The sequence below is a fragment of the Meles meles genome, chromosome 2 (genome assembly GCF_922984935.1).
Source record: "Meles meles chromosome 2, mMelMel3.1 paternal haplotype, whole genome shotgun sequence".
Lineage (NCBI taxonomy): Eukaryota > Metazoa > Chordata > Mammalia > Carnivora > Mustelidae > Meles > Meles meles.
The window spans coordinates 183358104-183378560 of record NC_060067.1 but is presented as its reverse complement, the minus strand read 5'-3'; the positions used below and the strand labels follow the sequence as shown (position 1 = coordinate 183378560).

The 20457-nt window shown below is 39.0% G+C and overlaps 2 protein-coding genes across 3 annotated transcripts; both read right to left on the bottom strand.

The window, feature by feature from the left end:
* Positions 1 to 1902: 1902 nt before the first annotated feature.
* Positions 1903 to 3406, bottom strand: LOC123929344 (L-lactate dehydrogenase A chain-like). 2 transcript variants are annotated; one of them, XM_045984903.1, is made up of 2 exons: positions 2706 to 3406; positions 1903 to 2436 (listed from the first exon to the last, which is right to left on the bottom strand). In XM_045984903.1, exons 1-2 carry the CDS (start codon positions 3390 to 3392, stop codon positions 2281 to 2283), a joined length of 843 nt encoding a protein of 280 aa, XP_045840859.1. In that variant the 5' UTR covers positions 3393 to 3406; the 3' UTR covers positions 1903 to 2280. The 2 variants fall into 2 exon arrangements, with proteins under 2 accessions (XP_045840859.1, XP_045840851.1); XM_045984895.1 differs by having other exon boundaries at positions 1903 to 3406.
* A 3250-nt stretch (positions 3407 to 6656) lies between these two features.
* Positions 6657 to 7655, bottom strand: LOC123929357 (ADP-ribose pyrophosphatase, mitochondrial-like). Its single transcript, XM_045984914.1, is given in 3 exon segments — positions 6657 to 7073; positions 7075 to 7154; positions 7156 to 7655. Coding segments are annotated over 3 exon segments (906 nt in total). The 5' UTR covers positions 7609 to 7655; the 3' UTR covers positions 6657 to 6700.
* Positions 7656 to 20457: the final 12802 nt, after the last annotated feature.

Sequence of the window (20457 nt, the reverse complement as noted above, 5' to 3'; positions counted from 1 at the left end):
AATAATGGAGTGAGCCGGTTTAGCCCGTAGATTCTTGCTGGCTTATTTGGTGCCAGAATTTATCAGTTATCTGATGTTATGACCTTCTGATTTAGGCGGAACCCGGTTACTTGACTCAGAGGTGAGAATAATGTGTATGCACTGAGGAAGGGGCACTTGAGAGGGAAGAAATGGAGGAGTTCCCTCAGCTTCAGACATGAGTTCCTAGCCTCGGATGTTGTGATATTCTAAATGGGCACACTTGCTCTTAGAAAGCCATTTGCAACTGAGAATGTAGGTCAGAGATACCAAATACCCAGCATGTCCGTATCCACCGTCCCTTGGTACTTTTGGCAGCCACAGCTGACTAGACAACAGGGTTATGTCGCTCTCCCTACCATTCGTCACCACAAGCCCACTAGGAAGCCACTGACAAGTAAGGAGGGTTTGCATGCAAGATAAAGCCCACTTGCCAGGCCTGGATCAGGTCAGTGAGAATTAACTCAAGTAACAAAATCATTATGAAACCTTTTCTCTCTTCTGCCTAAAGTTGTATCCTGCTACCCGTTTCAGACTGAAGGGCTGCTTTCAGGAAATCTATTATTCATGTATGCTACAGTGTCAGTTTAAGCAAAGCATCCCCTTTCTCTAGTGTATGTGCTTCTTAATCCTTTACTACAAACATTGGATGAAAGGATTTCCCTTTGGTGATAAAGAATTCCAGGCATTTGAGAGCAAATGGAAGAGTTATTTCGGGAAGACTTTTTCCCAGAGCCCCTGAAAGCCCACCATGTGTTTGGAGCTAATCCGCCTTTGTCAGAAGTCACACCATATATATTCCACTCACCAGACCCACTCTAGACAGAATTCACAAGAAAGTCAGACCTAGTTCATTAACGTACAAGACACAAAGGCAAAACTTGCACATGCTTCATTTTATAGATCAGTTCAGAAGTTTGTCAAATCTTGTTTGAATATACCTCAATATCTATAGACCTAAAGTTTAAAAATAATCTATATTTTTCTACCTGCTATATTATCAGATTTCCTTAGCCAATGTAGTACTGGGGGAAAGTCAACCAGCTGTTTCTAAAATCTAAGCTCATGAATCTTTGCAACAACTGTTAGAGAACTGTTCCCTTTAAAAACAAGCACAATGTGTACACACACACACACACATGCATGCACGTGCACAACACACGGATGAAGGAGATTATTACAAATGAAGGAAACCATATTAATATAATTTAATGCACATACATATGTTAATGCCAAGGGCGGAAAAGGAGAAAGTATGCATAGAAAGAAAACCTGGTCTCCTGGGCGCCTGGGTGGCTCAGTGGGTTAAAGCCTCTGCCTTTGGCTCAGGTCATGATCAAAGGGTCCTGGGATCGAACCGCATCGGGCTCTCTGCTCAGCAGGGAGTCTGCTTCCCTTCCTCTCTCTGCCTGCCTCTCTGCCTGCTTGTGATCTCTGTCTGTCAAATAAATAAATAAAATCTTAAAAACAAAACAAAATCTTGTCTCCTTTTCCCCCTCTTAAAGTAGTCCTAGTCTTCTTTGTTTCTTCTCATGATGTTGTTCGGAACAATGAAGGGTCTGAGGTTTTATCCAAACTGGATGTTAACAAGTCTAGCACACCACAGTTTCACAGATTCTGTCAAAAGTCATGAGACTCATAGATCAGAGACCAAGGACTTTATCATTCAAGAAATATCAGTAGCCAGAATATCAGCATTTTCTTGCTCCAGTTCTATAAATCTGACTCCCAAAGGGCAACTCAAAGAGGGTCAGGTGATACCTGTACCAGCAGTAGGATGTATTAGGGAAGATCCCTGAGTTTAGGGAACCAAAATCTTTTTTTTTTTTTTTTAAGTCACTGTTCAAATTTTATTTGGTATTTTAGTTGGTATGACACTTAGTTGGTTGCATGGTCTTTTTACATTATATGGCAATGTACACTATATTCTGACATACACGGTACACGAAGTAAGATCCTTTGGAACAGTTATGCACAATACATGCAATAATGAATTTATATGTTGGAGCCCAGGATGTGACTGACTGAAAAAGATGGACTAGGCATGTTGGGTGTTGGGTGAAGGAACCAGAAGTCATAGAACACACAGGAAATACGCATCTGGTTGGAAGAGCACCTGCAGCATACGCAATATTGGCAGTGGTGCCTCTGAGATGAACCCATTTAGGACTACAAAGGCAGATATCATCCAGCATTAGGGTATAGCTGCAGGGTTTGCTGAACCATTCCTATTTAGAACTTTAGGAAACTGATGTTTTTTCCTTAGGCCATTTTGATATTATTTGAGTAACAGATCAGATAATAAGGACAATGTACACAACCTCCAACTAAAACCCTGTCGTAGTCTAGACAGTGAAGTGATACATTAGAAAACTTTAAAACTGCAGCTCCTTTTGGATCCCCCAGAGTGTATCTGCACTCTTCTTCAAACGGGCCTCCTCCTCAGAAGTCAGAGTCGCCTTCACAACATCTGAAATTCCATTCTGTCCCAAGACGCAAGGAACACTAAGGAAGACATCATCTTTTATTCCATAGAGACCCTTAATCATGGTGGAAATTGGATACACCCGCCTAAGATTCTTCATTATACTTTCTGCCAAATCTGCCACAGACAGTCCAATAGCCCAGGAGGTGTAGCCTTTCAGTTTGATTACCTCATAGGCACTGTCAATCACCTGTTTGTGAACCTCTTTCCACTGTTCCTTATCTGCATCAGTGCCTAAGTCAGGGTGCAGATTCTTCAGAGAGACACCAGCAATGTTTACTCCACTCCATACAGGCACACTGGAGTCTCCATGCTCCCAGAGGATCCACCCATGACAGCTTGAAGGGTGAACTCCCAGCCTTTCTCCCATCAGGTACCGGAACCAGGCTGAATCCAGATTGCAACCACTTCCAATGACACGGTTTTTGGGAAAGCCACTTATCTTCCAAGACACATAGGTCAAGATATCCACTGGATTGGAAACAACTAGCAACTTGCAGTTTGGGCTGTATTTGACGACATTGGGAATGATGAACTTAAAGATGTTCACGTTACGCTGGACCAAATTAAGGCGGCTTTCTCCCTCTTGCTGACATGCCCCAGCTGTGATAATAACCAGCTTGGAGTTTGCAGTCACATTATAGTCTTTGCCAGAGACAATTTTTGGTGTTCTAAGGAAAAGGCTTCCATGTTGGAGATCCATCATCTCTCCCTTCCGTTTGTCTTCCATGACATCAACAAGAGCAAGTTCATCCGCCAAGTCCTTCATTAAGATACTGATGGCACAAGCCATGCCAACAGCATCAACCCCAACAACGGTAATCTTATTTGGGGGGACATGTTCTTCCTTAAGAAGATTCTGAATCAGCTGATCTTTGAGAGTTGCCATTTTGGACTTAGAACCAAAAGAAATTGGGAGTGCACGTCAGGAGGGCGGGCGTCAGCGGCTTTTGAGACTGGATCCAGACTTGGCGGCAGCGGCTCCGACACCCAGGGAACCAAAATCTTTTATAATGGATACCAAATCATTTGTTCTAGAGGAAATATACTATATTATATATCACACCATGTCTTATCATTATTATTGTTTTAGGAAAATCTGCCTTTTGTTCTCAAGAAAGACACTATCTCTATGTCCCAAGGCTATCTGCTATTAAAAAACAAAACAAAACAAAACAAAACAAAACAAAAAAACCTTGAAAATAATAGCACAGAATGTCAGTCACTGCCTCTGCTCACAAGACACATAAAAACAAAAGAGATACATGGAAAATGATCTCCCAACAGATGTATATAACAAATTCTTAGTTGTTGTTCAATATGGTTTTGTTCCTATTAAAATATAAGTGAGATTAAACTAATAGTGTTCAGTAGATTTCATGATAAAACTTTTCATTGAGAATTTTTTTAAATGTAATATTAATGGATTCCAGCCATGTAGCTGGGGAAAATTCTGTTAATATATAAATTCAGAAAATATCAAATTTCAAGAGGAAATAGTGTCATTTTATCCCCATCTTATTTTGAAGTGTATACACATTGTAAACCAGAAAATTCATCTATCTAAAAATCCATCATTTAAAGATGGTGTAGTACATATTGGATCTTGACTACCTTTGTAACAAATGTGTAAAAAATATGAAAATTAATTGCGTGTGTTGCAGAAAATCAGCTTTACTTTAGATAAAATATAAAATTGACTAAGCCAAAATCTTACATTTATGCTAAAAAGGATAACTCCTTTCAGATTTTATAATCAAAATCTGTAATCAAGTATTAGTTTACAAATATGGTATTGCTAACTGGAAATAAAATTTGACACACACTATCCTGTAATATTTAATCAAGTGATTGAAGTAATTGCAATATTTGACTGTAAACCCGCTAGGTTTGTAAAATGCCGTTACCCATGCACATGACTCCCCGAAGTTCGCACCCAGTTCTGGTGCAAAGCGATGATCCCACTTCCAAGCTAGTTTCTGCTTAGGAAGGAATCCTCTGCTCTCACTTTGGGTACAGACTGAGTCTTGCCTGCCTTGATAGTTGCAGGGTGTGTCTTTTCTAGGTTGGTGTCCCCTGTAGGGGACGCTAAACAGAAGAGGCACTGTGAGGAGTCCCCACGGAATTAATATAAACCATTGAGTCATATGCCAAACACAGATCCAGTATGAACTGGATCCAAGACCACACCTGGTGGGCTTCAGACTGAATTGAACCTCTTGGGCCACCTACCTTCCATGGTTTAGGTTTATTAGGGCAGTATCCATGGTTTCAAGGCTCTAAATACTCCACACTCTGGTAGTTTCCTGTAGTTCCAGGGCTCTGGATTTGTCCATTCCTTTCTAAACATAAGTGTAAAGGACCCTAGATCAGGTTATGATATTTCAATTGAAGGCTTCTGCAGTGACAGAGTTGCCCTCCTTGAGAGTGAGCCTACATAAGGAGATGTTGAAATGTTTCTTCTCAGCTCTACTCCTTCTTTGCGTATCGTACCATAAGCCTGATATTATGCATTAATGTGTCCCTTGTCATCAGGCTCGTCTGTGCCTTGTACTGACCATTCCTTCCTTCTTCTGTCACTGCACATAAATCTTCACCCTGTTGCAAATTAGCCCATTTTAAGTTATTCTCTGGGGGTGTGGCTTCCTGATCGGCTTGCCCTCCGCCCTTTAGTGAGGATTGGTTCCACGTCGTCTTTAACAATTTAAGAACACTGTTACAGCATGCAACATAATGAGCACTTTTGTTTTTTCTTTACTTCCTTCATGTCTGAGCAGCAGAGTGTCAGATGAACCTTTAAATATGATACAAGTTTGTATTTTTCTTTAGCATAAAGCCATAATTAGTTTGTTTCTTTTACACAGTGTAAAACGAACAAGATGGATTAGAGTGGTTGCTTCAGGTAATTATGTAATTAAGATGTGTGTGCACTGCTAAATGAATTCATAATCTTTAGGATATTCTTTTCAGCTCTAACTAGTGCATAGTGAGTTTTAACTTTTAAATCTCAACAAATGTTTTCCTTAACATGCCAAATTAGATTTTATTGACGTGTTGACCTACAAATTTGCCTGTTTATGTTTACAGTTTAAGTGGCATAGAAATGCTCCAGAAAGGCTCATGATCAAGTCTGAAAATCTGAATTTCCTAAAGAGCACTTGTTAAAAATTACCTCAGTGCACTTACTGAAACTAATAGTCAACAGCTTGGATTTTATGTACTCCTCGCTTCTAAGAGCTTGCTATGAATTAAATCTGTATAGCCTGACAATAACATTATCTGAACATTCAAAATTAATTACATTGCTGCAAATATTCTGCAGAAAGCTGAATCAATAGGAAATTCAAAAGTGCACAACAGGCTTATTTGCTTCATAATACATCTATTTATTTTTTTAAATTATAGCATTGTGATTTTTGAAATTAACCATCATTCTATCCTCATTTGTCTTACATTACCACCTAAACAGAATCAATCAGAAATGAGTAGAGAATTTGCTCATTCAACATTTATAACCACCATTCAATAATTCATATCTAATGAACTAGACAATATTCTAACTTGTGTTATAATTATTTTTGTACATGTTTTATATTACCCCTGGACGCTATCTTATTGTGATCAGCCAAAGCCCCTAGTACAGAACACTAAACATGGATATACACATATACTGAAGGAAGGGATGGAGAGAAGGGGGAATGAAGGGGAAAAAAGAGAGGAAAGGGGGATGGGAAGGCAGGGTTTGGGATTTTTTATTAATTACAAATATTCAAAAGTTAAATATAAGCTTAATTGTAAGAGGTGAGGCTGTTATGAAATATCCCAATGAACACAATACTTCGAGTTTTTTGTTTGTTTGTTTGTTTTTATGGCTGACCATAAATTTATCTTTATTCAGATTATGATTCTTGAACAAGCATCAGTTGTTTAGACTTGGTTTAATCTATGCTTAATTAGAACACATACAAAATGATTATTTGTATTTCTTTTGATTGGAAAGTAGAAAATTCTGTGTTGCATTTCACCATATTTACTAATTATATTCTGATACGAACTTCTAAATGCAAATAGCTTTGAAAGTGAATAAAATAAATTCCAAGTGACCAACCCTGCCCTCTTGTAGGACAAGCTCTGTGATGCCGCTTTCTTTTCACCACATGTCCCTTTGCTGGCTCATGGCTCCCACAGTGATGCGGGCTACAACCCGCGGCACTCAGTTTCAGTTTCAGAGTCCTCGCTCCAGTGTGCATCTCGCTTCTCGGCCACCAGTTTGATGAATTGAGAGTGACTGGCATAAAGCTGGAGTTGATCACTGATGTCCACCCATTTCACTTTTCCAGCATCATCGCCAGCTTCTAGGGTAAGGTTATCCATTACCTCACCTGTTTCATCATGGTAGTTCACAGCTTCTGTCTCCATCCATGCATTATCGGTGTTTCGAGGATCATCAACATATTCCTTATATATCACTAGATGTTCCTGACTAAAGAGCTTGTGCAACTGTTCCTCTAATTCTCTCTTTTCCGCTCCAGATTTCTGTAAGGAGTTGAGAGCTTCTTCGCCAAACTCTTTTAAGTGTAGCACTAATCTTCTCTCCAGGATCCACCATCCCCCCTGGGATTGCCCATTCTCCACAGTCTTTCCTTTTTTTTTGCCACAAACTGTAAGATGTTTTTCCCAGAAATGGGGTGGGTGATTTTATTTCCACTACTATCCCTTTTCCACCTGGTTATGATGGGATCTGCAGCATGATTTGGGCCCCATCGCCCCAAAAGCCCCCGGCCAACAAGTCCTGTCCATCCTGCAGGATTTCTGGGTCTTCCATTTTCAATCTCATACAAACCATTCTGGCTCTTTCTCTCAACATGCCCATCTTTTTTATTAAACTTGGGAGAGAAGTTACTTTTACTGATCTGAGGATCTGCCCACCTTGGTCCTGCCAAGACAGAAACTGCAGTGTACTCCACAGGATTATAGTCTTGCCACTCAACAAACCAGCCTACTTTCTCATTAGGAACCTGGCTGCGTTGGACTTTTGAACCCGGGTAAGGAGATGTCCGAGCCTTGCTGTGGGAATTCTCTTTGGCACCATTAGAAGTAGACATGATGGTCGAGCTAAGATGAAACCCACAGGATGAAAATGTGTTTCCGCTGGCACCGGGGAGACGAAGGGAACCAGATTCGCCAGCGACGCGGACAGTACCAGCGCCGGCAGCCTCGGAACCGCGACGCGGGTCCCCAATACTTCGAGTTTTGCAGTGAGAGCATTAAAGTTATTTTGACCCTTCTGGATAAAATTTACTTTTAGAAGGAGTTGAGACGCTGCTGGTAAATACTTAAATGTCAGGGATAAAGTTAATAGAATATTTTCTGGTTTTAACCTTAGAATATTTTGCAAAGGTATTTTATATTCTCTAAAATAAATATGTTTTAATATGTTAATAGTTTATAAACCATATAACTGAATCATATGTTCCTCAAATATGAAAACTATTCTATCACTATTTTCGAATCCTTTTACCCAGCTTTGACTTTTTAAAAAAGTAATATAAAGGGATGCCTGGATGGCTCGGTCAGTTAAGTGTCCGACTTTTGATTATGGCTCAGGTCCTGATCTCAGGGTCATGGGATTGAGCCCCCAGCTGGACGCTGCACTCAGCACAAAGTCTGACTGTCCCTCTCCCTCTGCTCTTCCCTTCACTTGCACACTCTAGGTCTAAAATAAATAAATAAAATCTTTTAAAAAGTTAATAAAATTTTTTTAAAAATAATATAAAGCCTAATATTTTTACTAACACAATAAAGTTCTTTGGTAATTATAAATTTTCACAAGATATTTTTTTATTTTTGACTCCTAAGACTTCAGGTCATCAAAATAGGAACATTTTCTTTCTTTGCCTTAACTGTAGGCTCTCCATCTTTCTCTTTAACTTTGGGTTTGGAAATGGCATCTTGTGGTTAGCTGCGAGGTGAGCATTGTCCTCAGAACTTCAACTTGAATTAACCTTATGCAGAACTGCTTCTAAATCTTCATTTCAAACAGTGTTGTCTGTTCTGTGCTTCAAATATCTCCAACTATCTAATTAACATTACAATCCAAAAGTAGTGTTAATTTCACTTAAAATTAAACGTGAACTCCACAGTAGTTCTCCTTTTTTTTTTCACTTTTTTAAAATTTTTTTTCAAGTATTCATTGTTTTTGCACCACACCCAGTGCTCCATGCAATACGTGCCCTCCCTATTACCCACCACCTGGTTCCCCAACCTCCCACCCTCCGCCCCTTCAAAACCCTCAGGTTGTTTTTCAGAGTCCATAGTCTCTCATGGTTCATCTCCCCTTCCAATTTCCCTCAACTCCCTTCACCTCTCCATCTCCTCATGTCCCCATGTTATTTGTTATGCTCCACAAATAAGTGAAACCATATGATACTTGACTCTCTCTGCTTGACTTATTTCACTCAGCATAATCTCTTCCAGTCCCGTCCATGTTGCTACAAAAGTTGGGTATTCATCCTTTCTGATGGAGGCATAGTACTCCATCGTGTATATGGACCACATATTCCTTATCCATTCATCCGTTGAAGGGCATCTTGGTTCTTTCCACAGTTTGGCGACCGTGGCCATTGCTGCAATAAACATTGGGGTACAGATGGCTCTTCTTTTCACTACATCTGTATCTTTGGGGTAAATACCCAGTAGTGCAATCGCAGGGTCATAGGGAAGCTCTATTTTTAATTTCTTGAGGAATTTCCACTCTGTTTTCCAAAGTGGCTGCACCAACTTGCATTCCTTTATTTGCTGTTTCCCTTTAAGCAGTTTCAATTACCCAAGGTCAACCGCGGTCTGAAAAGCGGAAGACCCTCCTTTTGACCAGTCTTCAGAAAATGAATAGTTGTCTGACTTTACTTCTCAAGGTGTGCGTCGTTCACCTCACCTCCTCTCCTCACTTCGTGGCATTTTGTCATTTTACATCATCAGAAGAAGGGTGAGTACAGTATAATACAGTGTAATATTTTGAGAGAGAGACTATATTCACATAATTTTTATGACAATGTATTATAATTGTTCTATTTCATTATTAGTAATTGCTGCTAATCTCTTACTGTGCCTCATAACTTAAACTTTATCATAGTTATGTATGTATGGGGAAAAAACAGTATTATCCATGGTTTCAGGCATCCCCTTGGTGTCTTGGAACATATCTCCCTGTGGAAAGAGAGGAGGGTCTGCTGTTTACTTCTCCCCTGTCATCTTCCTGTTTAGATCCATTGCACCTGTACCTTCAGAGACATGCATGAAATAATCCTTGACCCTCCTTAATCCCTGTTAAGTGGTGACTCCCAACTTGTTCTCTGAATTTTTGTGGCGTTAGACATTTCTCAGAAAAGAACTGGAATCACAGGCTGCAAGACTTGTGATGCTTTAAGATATGAACATCTTCTCACAGAACTGCTTCCTGTTTTAAGATTGTTAGAGGCAGGCTCAACAAGAAGAGGAATGCTATTTAAAAGCAAAGCCCAGGAATTCGAATATGACCTATGAAGTTGGGTTTCAAGTGATCTTGATCATTCAGGGAAATACAACATTAAGAAATTGTAACATATTCAAGAATCAGCAACAAAATGCCACGAAGTCCTTTTGTATTTCCACCAGGATTTACAAGTGTTCCTGACAAAAGATGAAACTTGACACCCTTAATGGTACACCAGAAACTAGTGAAAATGTCAAGCCATAATGTTACATTCTTTTCAGCTGTCTTTTAAGCCTCACTCATCAGCTGTTGCTTGTTAACCAATGTGTTACAGATGATAAGTATCTATCCCTGAAAGGAGGCTATTCCAGATAGTTTGGATTTTCTATCCTTTTCTAGTATTTTATGGATATATATTCTAGGATTCTGGTGGGAACCAAATTCCATTAGGTTCCTCTATCACGAACACAGTGAACAAACCTGATGTGTGAGAGGCTTATCACAAAGCAAACTTAGTTGAATTCCCATTTTCATTAAGTTCTCTGGAGTCTATTTTACCCAACTTTTGGATTAAGGAAAAAAATTAAAATCAGTTCGATTATTTTCCGAGCATTTTTAGGTAATAGAGTCCAATAGTAACTTTCGAGACACAAAATACACACTAATTTTTTTTAAGATTTTATTTATTTGACAGGGAGAGATCACAAGTAGGCAGAGAGGCAGGCAGAGAGAGGGGAGGAAGCAGGCTCCCTGTTGAGTAGAGAGCCCAACTCGGGGCTCGATCCCAGGACCCTGAGATCATGACCCGAGCTGAAGGCAGAGGCTCAACACACTGAGCCACCGAGGCACCCCTACACTAATTTTTTTAATAGAATATTTGGATCCATGAAATAATCAACATGTTTATCTCCTTTCAAAGATAATTCCCTGTCATGCAGCTAAAGAAAGAGAAATGATCAGCTTCTTCCCTTCTCCCCTCCTTTCTCAATAGCTGCTATTTCTGCACTTACAGGTGTGGGGCAACAGGGATTGCAGGTAGAAAGAAGGATCAGGAGGGTCCTTATTGAACAGCTTCAGTGCTAAATAGGTTTCATTCTGAGTCTGGAAGTTGTTTGAAGAGGACTCTCTCTTCTTTGCTTGTTATTAGGATTTCTAAAGCCTTCCTCCTCTTTTTCTACCTCTCTTTCCACTTATCAGTGAAGGCCTCTGATTTAGAGTTCTATCTGGCCACTTAGACCTTCCTGGCTTTTCAGAAGTCGAGCTCCAGCAAATCTCTCCATGAGTAGCTCCATGGGACTGTGGGGAGTGGGGAGCGAGCAGCAGGAGGGTAATTAAACCATCCACAATCTAATCACATTTTCCCCATCTTGTTCTTGTTATCAGCCAACTGAGCCTTTGGGTAGGAGGAGGATTGTAAAAAAAACACATGGTGAGATGAGACACTGAAGAAACAAGTAGTATACAGGGAGGTTAGATTTACCCTATAGAATTATTTCCACTCGGCATATGAAAAAGCAAATAATGTAGTTTCAGTTTTAGATTCACGAATTTGTTAAACATCCATTGTATTTCCTGAAGGCTCTGAAAATCCGGGTCTATTAAAAAAAGTTCTAGAATAATTTTTTCTTTAGCAATAGGAAGTTAGTTTTTGCCTTTTTTTTTTTTTTAAGTCTGTCTTAGAAACTAGAAACTAGTAGCAAAGTGAAAAGTCCAAATGTTTTGGTTTTATCCATATTCACCCATGGCCATATAGAACTGACCTCACTTGCTTACTTGTAGAATTCCGTCTCAGCTTCCAGTCTATCGGTTACATGGCATTTTAAAGCTGAAATTGCTTAGGACCTTTAATTTGACTTCCAAGCAATAGTTTGGAAAATCCCACAATGGCCAAAAAAAAAAAAAAAAAAAAATTGGCCGCCAGAAAGGAAAAGTGAGCTTTGTCAGGACAAAAGGACAGAACTAACCCCTGAAAGTAATCAGACACTTTTCAAAGAAGGTTTCATAAAGTCAGAGCATGTACTAGCTAGAGAGAAACTCCACACCATCCAGTTCTCTTGAAAGGTTAAAATTACACCAATTCAATATCACAGCTTTCACTGCAGTGTTGATATGGAAGTGTGATACTTAATTCAGTGGGATAGAATTTTCCAGTAGAATTAAATCCAAAGCTATGGTTAATGTGAAATATAAAAAGGACATGTGGTTATCCAAGTATTTGACACAGGGAATGTGTTTGTTCACTGAAAGTGTTTAAGATATCCAGAAGTAAATTGATGATAAGTGATTTGTCCACCAAAGGGAGGGGAACATGGTAGAAAGGAGACTGGCAAAAGGCAAAAAAGAGGATTAGAGGAAAACTAAAGCAGACCATTAATCTCCTTCTCTAATTTTTTCTTTGCTTTTTACATAAATACTCAAAAGCCTGAAAATGTGCTTTTCGTGGTCTTCCCAGAAACAAATACATAAAAAGAAAAACAAATCTAACTGGTTTGAAATTGTTGAACATTAACTTGTCAATGCAGAACAACTTCTGGGAGAAGGATATACTTAGTCCGACAAGTATGTGAGCCTTTGTGGCCTCTGTATCCTGTGGAGCTGAAGGCCCTTTAACGGGGGCCAAGAGGTAGCCCATCAAGGCCATGAGGCAGCGTGACATAGATCTGGAAGCCTGCAGAGCGGGATGGGGACTCCTTATGGTAGATCGTGTTCCATGACTGCTGTGAAATTTAAATTTATATATCCTCTCTTCTGTCTTCACACCATTGATGTCTTTAGACCCACGCCCATGTTTTTTTTGTTGTTGTTTGTTTGTTTTTAAGATTTTATTTATTTATTTGACAGACAGAGATCTCAAGTAGGCAGAGAGGCAGGCAGGGAGAGAGGAGGAAGCAGGCTCCCTGCTAATCAGAGAGCCCGATGTGGGGCTCGATCCCAGGACCCTGGGATCATGACCTGAGCTGAATGCAGAGGCTTAACCCACTGAGCCACCCAGGCGCCCCTCACGCCCATGTTTTTATAGCCATAAAGCAGATACACAGTCAGCCTACCACAGCCTATATTCATGCGAACTCAGCCATAGAATTATTTAATAATAACAATTGCTACTTATTTTAGAAGGCTCACAGCACAGCCTAAAATCCCCATTTTTTGATAGGGAAAAGGTAGGAGCCCTAACTTGTTTGGTCAACTTGCCCAAGGCCTCTGTTTACCCAGCTAGAAAGTGTCCAAGTCAGAAATTGAATATAGGTCTTATTCCAGGGCTCATGCTTAAAATACCATTGCTCTTTAACTTTTCCCCCTCTGGGTTTGGCCTTCGTTTGCAATGCTCCTCCAGCTTGCCTGTCAAAAGTAAAGTGCTCTCTTAAATCGATACTTAACTATAGTATTTATTCCTGAATCATTTGGCCAACTTTTGTTGTCCACCTAGGGAACTGCATTTTTTAAGATATACTAAATATCTAAAAGGGCAAGGCCTAATTCAATCAAATAACTCTCCATCCAGCTACGTGGGAGTGGGGGGGGGGGCAGATGAGCAGGTGAAATACTGAAGCCTAGATTTTCTTTCATATTACATTATGTGATTAACCTTTATCTCCACCAAAGTGGAAGGTAAATCCAGCTTCTCTGGTGATTTCTTTCCTGTCTTGGAACTGTGATATGCACAAAAACATATACCCTGGGCAATAACAATGCTAGGTAACAAGATTGAATAGAAAACTCTTGTACACAATTAACAAACATTTATTTTTTCGATTTAAATTTCCTATTTGTATGCTAGGTCCAACTCAAATTGCTTTTATAAAAAATTACATAGAGAACAACTTCTTCATCCAGACTGGCAACAACTATTAACAAATTTAATTTCCCCAATCAAATAAGCCATCTTCCTTAAAATATCATCAAAAAATCCAGTTGTCTAGGGGCGCTTGGGTGGCTTAGTTGGTTAAGCATCTGCCTTCGGCTCAGTCATGATCCTGGAGTCCTGGTATCGAGCTCTGCATTGGGCTCTCCGCTCCCTGGGGCGTCTGCTTCTCCCTCTCCCTCTGTGCTCTCTCTCACTCTTTCTCAAATAAAAAAAATCTTTTTTTTTTTTTTAAATCCAGTTGTCTTGCCTTGGGCATTTCATTAACTGATATACACAAATTAACTGCCACCCCTAGAATTTTTGTAACTTTTATCTGTAATATATGTTTGAGTTAGTTTTCCTCAAGACCTAAATAATCTTAAGTTCTTGACCATTTTTCTTCCTGTGATGCTGACTCAGTAGTCAAAATCAGAAGTCCTTTTACTGTGTGATAGGCTTCCACCTAACTCTTGTTACCAGAATCCCAAGGATCTTAAAACATAAGTGGAGCTCCCCAAAGTTGCCCTTTGCGGTAATGCACCCTTTTGAGTCATCTGTCTTTAATCTCCCCTTCCTTCCAGGCTCCAACCCTTTGCTTTCCTCCCACTTTAGTTTCAGTTAAATTTCACCTGGCATTTGTATGACCTGACCAAGGTTGCAATAGCTAATTGCCATCTAAAGAGTTTCCATATTTTGCAATTCCCCTGTGGATTAGCCCCCATCTCTGGGAAGCACAGTGACCTAGGTCTTCTCCCTCTGTCACTAATAGTTGGCCCTCCTCACAGTGGGGGAAGTCAGGGCTGCCGGAAGGAAGTGCTTCCCTCTAGGATAAGGATAGAATAACAGTATGACATGTGATGTTGAGAATTACATCCAGCAATTATTGAGTACTTACTGCATGCCAAACAATATGCTAAATTCATTTCTTCCTCCCAGGAACCTTGTAAGAATACATTATTCCCATTAGAAATTTTCAGAAGTGAGGAAATAAAGCACAGAGAAACTGAGTCATTTGCCCACTGTTGCATGTGAACATACAGCATTAGGGAGATTTTAACCCCAGCAACCCAGCTGCAGAGCCTGCCTTCCTGGCAGTATTGCCACCGGCCCATGGCAGTCTGGGTGGGCCATGCCGAGAAGGCAGAGTGGTGCACCGTGAAGCAAACGAGGACGGATGAGCTTTCTGAATGAACAGTGTTCTGTGTATCCCAGACTCCACAGTAGTTTGAAAAGAATAAAAACCAGCGTGAAGGAGATTTCAAGGATGAATGCTTTCAAAACTCTATATTCATTTTACTCAATCTAGGTGCATAAGAATACAGATGGTTGCATAATTTAAGCCAGTCTGTGTGAATGATTTGGCACAATAACGAAGGCCCTTGGCCTTTGGGAAAACTGCCAGTGTGGTTCCAGATGCTTAAGAAGATGGGCTCTCTGGATGAAGCCAGGCAGGGTCCCTCCAGTGAATTAGTACCATTCTGTGAATCACACCCCAAACATGTAGGCTATGTACTGTATTTTTATTTATTAAGCAACCATGAAAGACAAAGCGGCAGAGAATTCCCAAAGCACCACTAAACAATGGCAGAAAGCCCAACTGTTGTTTTGTTCACGCTTCGGGTTTCCCCCATGCCTCTCTTCTTCTCCAACTGCAGAATTTCCATTCATCCCCACATTGACATTAACGAAACATGGTAATCTGTAGGGATCATTTTCTTTTAGGAGCAAACAGCAATGAAGCTTTCTATTTAAATCTCCTTTCCATCGATGCACTTGAGTATTTAAATTGCACAGTTACAAGTAATGAGCGCTTCGTACCACTTTCTGTGCATCAAAATGCTCCGTCCCATTATCTCCGAGAAGGTATTTCATTCTGAGCTTCTCCAAGTGAAACAGAAGAGAATTTTTACGTGTCTCTGGTTTGTATGCTCCTAATTCCTTGGTTCTCCCAAGTCTTAGCCCAACCTCTTTCTGATGCTTGCATGCTTTCTTTAAATCATAAACAGCTCTTGGAAACTGTCTCAGGAATAATGCCTTCTGCCTGCTTTTATAAGCAGTGCATTTGACTTTATTTTTTTTTAAATTTTTTATTTATTTGACAGAGAGAAATCACAACTAGGCAGAGAGGCAGCCTTCTGCCTGCTTTTAAAAGAGCCATCAAAATCAGTAAATCCACGACAGAAGTGTTTTCCCTATCATGCTTCCTCTGCATCAGGGATATTAGCTGCTTCTGCTGTGAACTTCTTTTAAAAAGTCAAGATGTGATTAGCATATTTCACTTGGAGCTCAATGTGTGACTCACGGAGGCAGTGATCCCAGCCAGGTGTCACAGTGAAAAAAAAAAACACAAGGATTTAAAAATGAATTTGCTGATGTTTGATGACCCAAGCTTTGGGGTGTAACTTTCAACGGTGAATTCACAATAGTGTCAAAGATTGACTGTCAGAAGTCTCAGTGGAGGTACAACGTCTGTTTTTCAATTAGATTGTGCTTTTCCCTCCCTCCGTGGGTGGATTAATTGAAACGCAAGGCAAATGGCTCATCCAGAGTCGTGCCCTGAGTCGTGGCTCAGTTTGTTCTAAACAGTGTCCATCTGGCTGGCAGTCTGTTTTCCATTCTGCTCCCCACCACCCAAGCCTCCTTGGCTGGTCTTCCTCACTGTGTCAGGGAGCAACAGGCAACACACTTCACATACTTCCTCTGAGAAAAATGATATCTCCACCTCGAATACGCTAGATCTGCTCATCCCCAGGGGAGTCCAACCTTTCACATATCACCCACCTCACACCTGTTGCTGATGACTTGATGTTGCATTACAGTATGGTTTTTTATAAGAACATTTTTTTTAAAAAAAAAAAAGAAAGCCAAGTATAAATCCGACAACAACTCCCTATTTTTTTGGAATAAACTGGTTTATGGACATTGAAATGACACAGCAAAGATAAATATTTGTGAATGGTTTTATAACAATGAGAGTATAAAATCTTGTTGAAAATGACATTGAAGTAATTTAACCAAAACTGCATGAGTCTATATTTAACATCTGAGAGAGAACTTTTAGATGTAGAGGGGAGAAATAGCTCTCAACCCTTCCTTTGTAACTTGTCAAAAAGAAATTCATGTTGTAACTTCATTCATTTTTCATCACATTATTTCATATTACAATTTAAAATACATGCTAAGTATGTATACAATATATAATATTTATAGGATGATAAGACAAATACTCTTTTAGCCATCATTATCCATTAGCAATAAGTATGCTTTTCCATTATGTTGAATTTATTAATAGTAATGTAAAAGTATTAGTATTCCTAAATGACATGTTTAGTTTGGCCTTGATTTCACTTTTGTATTACCACATATATATAAATTTGTGTGCATGTGATTTTCTTTTGTTGCTCACTATTAACACCGTAACATACATAATTTTTTAAATATGTGACTCTCATTTGTACTTAGAAGAGATTGAGTAGCTTTCAGGTTTTTGCTTTTTGCAAGCATATCTCTGAACATTGCTGTGCATTTCCTGGTGCACATAGGAGATTCATTAGAGCATATTCTAAAGAGTGGGATTGCGCGATATTTCTAGGTAATGTGCATGTCTACCTTTTAGGTAAAGCCAAACTGTATCCCAGAGAAGCATTTTTTTTTTAAGATTTTATTTATTTATTTGACAGAGAGAGATCACAAGTAGGCAGAGAGGCAGGCAGAGAGAGAGGGAGAAGCAGGCTCTCCACTGAGCAGAGAGCCCGATGTGGGGCTCGATCCCAGGACCTTGAGACCATCCATGCATGACCTGAGCCGGAGGCAGAGGCTTAACCCATTCAGCCACCCAGGCGCTTCCCCGGAGAACCACTGATTAAAGAGAATCTCAGTCTTCTGAACAATTATAGTCTTAGATTTAAATTTTTTTCCCAGTAGAGTGTCAAACGGCAATTAATTGTGATAATACCTTTATTTCTATGATTTTTAAAAATTTTTAAAGTTTTATTTTTATTCCATTTAGTTAACATACAGTGTAATATATGTATATATATTACATATATTATATGTACATATAATATATACATATATTACACTGTATGTTAACTATATATATATATATATATATATATATATATATCAGGCCTACAATACAGCGATTTAACACTTCCATACATGACCAAGTGCTCATTTCAAGGAATTCACTCCTTAATCACATCACCTGTTTAACCCATCCCCTCATCAACCTCCCCTTTGGTAACCATCAGTTGGTCCTCTATAGTTAAGAGTTTTGTTTCTTTGTTTGTCTTTCTCTTTTTTAAGCTCTCTTTGCTCATTTCTTTTGTTTCTTTATTCTACATATGAGTGAAATCATATATATTTGTCTTTCTCTGGCTTATTTCACTTAGTATTATATTCTCTGCCTCCATCCCTGTTGTTGCAAATGCAAGATTTATTTCTTTTTTTATGGCTGAATAAAATTCCATTATATGTATCTTCCGTTTGTTTATCTAGTCATTAATCAATTAATGTCCATTAATCAATGGATACTCAGGCTGCTTCTGTATCTTAGCTATAGGAAATAATACTGTTATCAGCATAGAGTTTCATGTATCCCTTTGGTTAATGTTTTTGTATTCTTGGGTTAAATACCCGGTACTGCAATGGCTGATCATAGGGTAGCTCTAATTTTAAATTTTGGAGGAAACTCCATACTGTTTTCCACAGCGGCTGCACCAGTTTGCATTCCCACCAATACTGCAAGAAGGTTCCTTTTTCTCCATGCCTTTATCAACACTTATTTTTTCTTGTGTTGATTTTAGCCATTGTGACAGGTATGAAGTGATATCTATCGTAGTTTTGCTTTGCATTTCCCTGATAGTAAGTGGTGATGAACATAGTGTCTATTGGCCATCTGTGTGTCTTCTTTGGAGAAATGTCTGCTTATGTCATCTGCCCATATTTTAATTTGTTATTTGTATTTTGGGTGTTGAGTTTTAGAAGTTCTTTATCTATTTTGGATACTAACCTTTATGGGACAAGTCATTTGCAAACATCTTCTCCCATTACATTAGTTGCCACTTGGTTTTGTTGATTGTTTCTTTCACTATGAAGAACTTTATTTTGATGTAGTCCCAATTGTTAATTGTACATTTTCTCCCTTTGCCTCAGGGAACCTACCTAGAAAAATGTTGTTATAGCTGATGTTAGAGAACTTCTGTTTGTGCTCTCTTCCAGGACTTTTATGGTTTCAGGTCTTCATTCAGGTCTTTAATCCCTTTTGAGATTATTTTGTATATGGTGTAAGAAAGTGGTCCAGTTTTATTTTTTGAATGTAGCTGTCCCATTTTCCCAACACTTTTCCCCATATCATATTTTTCCCATTTCATATTCTTGCTTTATTGGTCAATTAATTGACATAAGCATGGATTTATGTCCAGGCTCTATTCTTCTCTATAGATCTATGTGTCCATTTTTGTGCCAGTACCACCTGTTTTGATTAGTTCAGCCTTTTAGTATATTTTGAAACTGGGATTCCAGTTTTTTTCTTCCTTTTCAAGATTTCTATGGCTATTCAGGGTCTTTTGTGGTTCCATATATATCTCAAGATTATTTGTTCTAGTTCTGAGAAAAATGCTGTTGTTATTTTGATGGGAATTGCATTAAATGTGTAGGTTGCTTTGGGTAGTATGGATATTTTAACAATACTTGTTCTCCCAATCCATGAGCCTGAAATACCATCCCATTTGTTTGTGTCATCTTTAGTTTGTTTCATCAGTGTTTCATAGTTTTAGGGTACAGGTTTTTCATGTTTTTGATTAAGTGTATTCCTAAACCTTATTTATTTCTGTAGTAGTAGTAGTAGCAGCAGCTTCAGAGGTAGAATTCAGTGATCCATCAGTTGCATAGAACATCTGATGCCCTCCTTAATGCCTATCACCCAATTACCCCATCCCCTCACCCACTTCCTCTTCAGCAACCCTCAGTTTGCTTCCCTTTGTTAAGAGTCTACTATGGTTTGCCTCCCTCTCTGTTTTCATCTTATTTATTTTTCCTTCTCTTACCCTTTGTTCAACTGTTTTGTTTCTTGAATTCCACATATGAGTGAAAACATGTGGTATTTCTGTTTCTCTGATTTGTTTCACTTAGCATAGTACCCTCTAGTTGCACCCACATCGTTGTAAATGGCAAGATTTTATTTTTTGATGGTGGAGTAGTATTCCTGCATGTGTGTGCGTGTATGTCACCACTTCTTCAACCATTCATCCATTGATGGACATCTGGACTCTTTCCATAGTAGGCTATTGTGGAAATTGCTGCTATAAACATTGGGGTGCATGTGTCTCTTCAAATCACTACGTTTGGATCCTTAGTATTAATAAGCTCAACACCCAAAAAAACAAATACAGTCAAGAAATGGGATTATTTCTTAATTTCTCTTTCTGCTGCTTCATTATTAATGTGTAGAAATGCAACAGATTCCTGTACATTGATTTTGTATCCTTCAACTTTACTGAATTCATTTATCAGTTCTAGTTATTTTTGGTGGAGTATTCAGGGTTTTCTGTATATATATTATCATGTCATCTGCAAATAGTGAAAGCTTGAGTTCTTCCTTGCCAATCTAGATGCCTTTTATTTCTTTTTATTTTT

Excerpts from the sequence above, each read along its gene's own strand:
- LOC123929344 (XM_045984895.1), bottom strand. The coding sequence starts at position 3,392 with ATGGCAACTCTCAAAGATCAGCTGATTCAGAATCTTCTTAAGGAAGAA.